Raw genomic sequence first — 3902 nt, 5'->3', positions numbered from 1 at the left:
ACCACGGTAACCACGAAATACCGACAAAAATTCGAGCAAAGTTTAAAATTCAAATTTGAAATCAAAATTTTGTCGACTAGAATACAAAAGTTTGGAGCACCGTATGTATGCTTCAGTAGTACTAGAGCAGCGGTATCAGGTCTGCTGCAGGTCGCGAGTTCGACCTTCGCGTGCACGTATTTTTTTAGAAATTACAGCATAGTGTGGCGTGTATTCTTCAGAAATCAAAAAGACAAATGCGGCCGGCGGTTCTCGAACACATGACGCCCTGTTGCTGGAGTAAGATCATTACCACTAGGATGCAAGTAAGCTTGCGTTTGTGCTAGAGATATCTCATTTAACTAGAAGATAGGAGTTTAAATTTCAAAAAAATCAAAAAGTTCGATAACCGAATTATCGTGGGGCAGCGAGAAATGCGGTTACGGGCGGTAACCGAATTTTCCGCCTGGTACCCAAAACCATGGTAAGGACCAACAAGCAATATCTGGCGACTGAAATACTTTGGGAAAGACAATTATGGTTAGTTTTCGGATAAGTACCCTAGAAAATCTACAAATAGGAGATGTTTTATTCTATTTTGATTACGTTTGGATAGAAAATTATTATTAGTACTATTCCTTCCGTTCCTAAATATAACTCTTCTAGAAATTCCACTATAGATTACATACGAAGCAAAATGAGTGAATCTACACTCTAAAATATGTCTATATACATCCATCCGTATGTCGTTTGTAGACAATCTATAAATAGAAATTTTTTATTCTGTTTTGATTACTTTTGCATAGATAATTATTATGTTTAGTATCAGCCTGCGTATTTAGATAAATATAAGACAATCTATAAATAGAAGTTTTTTATTCTGTTTTGATTATGTTTGGATAGACAATTATTGTTAGTAGTATCAGGATAAATACATTTGAAATACCATATGATACATGTGGTAAATGATCCACACATGAGGAATATACTATATCTAAACATGTTTTAGTGGTAGCTAGATACATAGATACCTTAGTATCTAATAAATCTAAGCCAATTTTTTTGGGACGGAGGTAACATATAAAGATGGGTCTCGCCCTCATGGGCAAAGCAGCACAGGGAGCAAAGTTGGCTTCCCTACGCAACGATAACAAGGTAAGCTACATCGCAAGCCTATGTGCACTCAGCAAGCAGCAGTCTCCACAATGTTGGCGTGCTGCTGCTTTGTTGTGTCCCAGCTGCTCATTGTAATAACGCTTATGTACCTTGTCATGGCCAAGAGCAAGGTCCGTAGTGGCACGTGCTCATCGGCGACGATGCTGCTTCCACTTCCGCCGGGGCCATGGCCGTGGCCAGTGGTGGGTAGCCTGCCCGAGCTAGTGCTCAACAAGCCGGCGTTCCGTTGGATCCATCGCGTGATGAAGGATATGGGCACCGACATCGCTTGCTTCCGCCTTGGCAGCGTCCACGTCGTCCCGATCACATGTCCCAAGATCGCAAGGGAGGTGCTCAAGAAGCAGGACAAAAACTTCTCGTCCCGTCCACTCACCTTCGCCTCCGGCACCATCAGCTCCGGGTACAAGGACGCCGTGCTCTCGCCATTCGGCGACCAGTGGATGAAGATGCGCAAGGTGCTCACTTCTGAGATAATTTGCCCCTCCCGCCACAAGTGGCTCCACGACAAGCGCGCCGACGAAGCTGACAACTTGATGCGCTACATCTACAACCTCACCGCCGGGGGGTCATCTTCAACGTCGGGAGTAGGCGCCAACGTCGATGTCAGGCATGTCGCGCGGCATTACTGCGGCAACGTCATCCGCCGGCTTGTCTTCGGCCAACGGTACTTTGGGGAGCCTCAGCCGGACGGCGGGCCGGGGCCGATGGAGATGGAGCACATGGACGCTTCCTTCGCCCTCCTAGGGTTCACCTTCGCGTTCTGCGTCAGCGAATACCTCCCGTGTCTACTTGGCCTGGACCTCGACGGCCACGAGAAAATTATTAAGGAGGCCAACATAAAAGTGGATAGACTGCACAACGTGGTCATCGAAGAGCGTTGGAGGCAGTGGAACAGCGGCGAGAGGCAGGACGGGGTCCAGGACTTCCTTGACGTTCTCATCACGCTCGCCGACGGTGATGGCAAGCCGTTGCTCAGCATCGATGAGGTCAAAGCACAGTCCAAGGTAAGCAAAATATTAATTAATGAGAAATTTTAAGATGGTTCAAGGGCCTAGATTGAATTTAGCGACCAATTGCCTCATAGTCCTACAAGGTACTAATACGTCATCCATGAGAAAAGATAATAGCTCACACTCTTAAATACTACTCCCTCCGTCTCATAATATAAGAACGTTTTTGACACTAGTTAGTGTCAAAAACTTTAGGGAGTAGATCTTATAATGTATTTCGCAGGTGTTAGAAAAGGGAAACAATAGAATAAGAAATTGTGAATTAATAGTTTAAACATAGCATTAATGTATTTTTCTACCATTTTGGTGTTATTTTAACTTAAATTGTATTTAAAATTCCAATTATTCAATGTAATCTATCTTTATGCAAAGATATAATATTAACTTACATTTATCTCCATGGAATGCATGCAGGGCATAATATTAGCGGCCATAGATAACCCGTCAAACGCAGTGGAGTGGGCGCTGGCGGAGATGGTGAACAACCCAGAATTGCTGACCAAGGCGGTGGAGGAGATGGACCGGGTGGTCGGTCGCGAGCGACTGGTGCAAGAGTCGGACATCATGCATCTCAACTATCTCAAGGCGTGCATACGTGAGGCATTTCGCCTCCACCCAATCGCTCCCTTCAACCTGCCGCACGTCGCGATTGCCGACACCATTGTTGCGGGCTACCGTGTGCCCAAGGGTAGCCACGTCATCCTCAGCCGGCTGGCCCTGGGCCGGAACCCCGCCGTCTGGGATGAACCGCTCCACTTCAAGCCAGAGCGCCATATGGGAGACAACATCAATGTGGTGCTTACCGAGAGCGAATTGCGGTTCATCTCCTTCAGCACCGGACGGCGGGGATGCATCGCGGCATCACTAGGAACAACCATGAGTGTCATGCTCTTCGGCAGGCTCTTGCATGGCTTCACCTGGACCAAACCGGCTGGGGTGTCGGCCATCAATCTCAGCGAATCGAAGCACGACCTCTTCAAAGAGAAACCGCTAGTGCTACATGCTGAGCCACGTCTTGCAGTGCACCTCTACCCTCTCATTATGCATCGTTGAGCAAAATAACGAGCTATGAATCACCGATATGGCGAGTATGTCAGCTATTTTCTTACTCAATCTATACTTACTAATAAAGGAAGGCGATATTCTTATTTTTGTCCTGCTTTGTTTCGTTCCACTTTGATTGATTTTCACGTATGCTAGGTATTTTGGTTTTGTCCGTTTCATGTACGAGCGAGATGGTTTCTTTCATGCATCGCTGGATCGTCCTAGGCTGGTCCAAAGCATTGGAACAGTACATGCTAGCCAAACAACCACCCATCTACTATTGATTTTGGACAAATAGAGATGAAATGTATACAAGAGGATGCTCTTTTTATCACCAACGAAGGATAAAAGTGGATCGGCGCATATACGTTGGGCAACTCCGTTTGAGCTCTTTTTTCCGGCCCAAGTCCATGGCGGGGCAGCATAGCAACCTATAATTGTCTCTTTATTTTGCACTAGTGCGGAATTGGGCATTAGTCCTGGTTCATAAGGGCCTTTAGTCCCGGTTCATCAAACCGAGACTAAAGTAAATGAAATATGTCCTAAAGACAATAATAAAATTATTATTTACATTTCGTTATATCATAATAAATATTTATTATTCATGCTAGAATTGTATTAACCAAAAACTTAGTACTATGTGTGAATACATAGACAAAACAAAGTGTCCCTAGTATGCCTCTACTTGACTAG

General features: G+C 45.2%; 1 protein-coding gene across 1 annotated transcript; it reads left to right on the top strand.

Annotated features, from left to right (window-relative positions):
* Positions 1 to 1184: 1184 nt before the first annotated feature.
* LOC123133566 (tyrosine N-monooxygenase-like) lies at positions 1185 to 3218 on the top strand. The gene is made up of 2 exons (XM_044553031.1): positions 1185 to 2159; positions 2580 to 3218. The coding sequence occupies exons 1-2, from the start codon at positions 1185 to 1187 to the stop codon at positions 3216 to 3218; spliced, it is 1614 nt and encodes a 537-aa protein (XP_044408966.1).
* Positions 3219 to 3902: the final 684 nt, after the last annotated feature.

Source organism: Triticum aestivum, chromosome 6B, assembly GCF_018294505.1.
Source record: "Triticum aestivum cultivar Chinese Spring chromosome 6B, IWGSC CS RefSeq v2.1, whole genome shotgun sequence".
Lineage (NCBI taxonomy): Eukaryota > Viridiplantae > Streptophyta > Magnoliopsida > Poales > Poaceae > Triticum > Triticum aestivum.
This window is presented reverse-complemented; position numbering and strand designations above follow the sequence as displayed.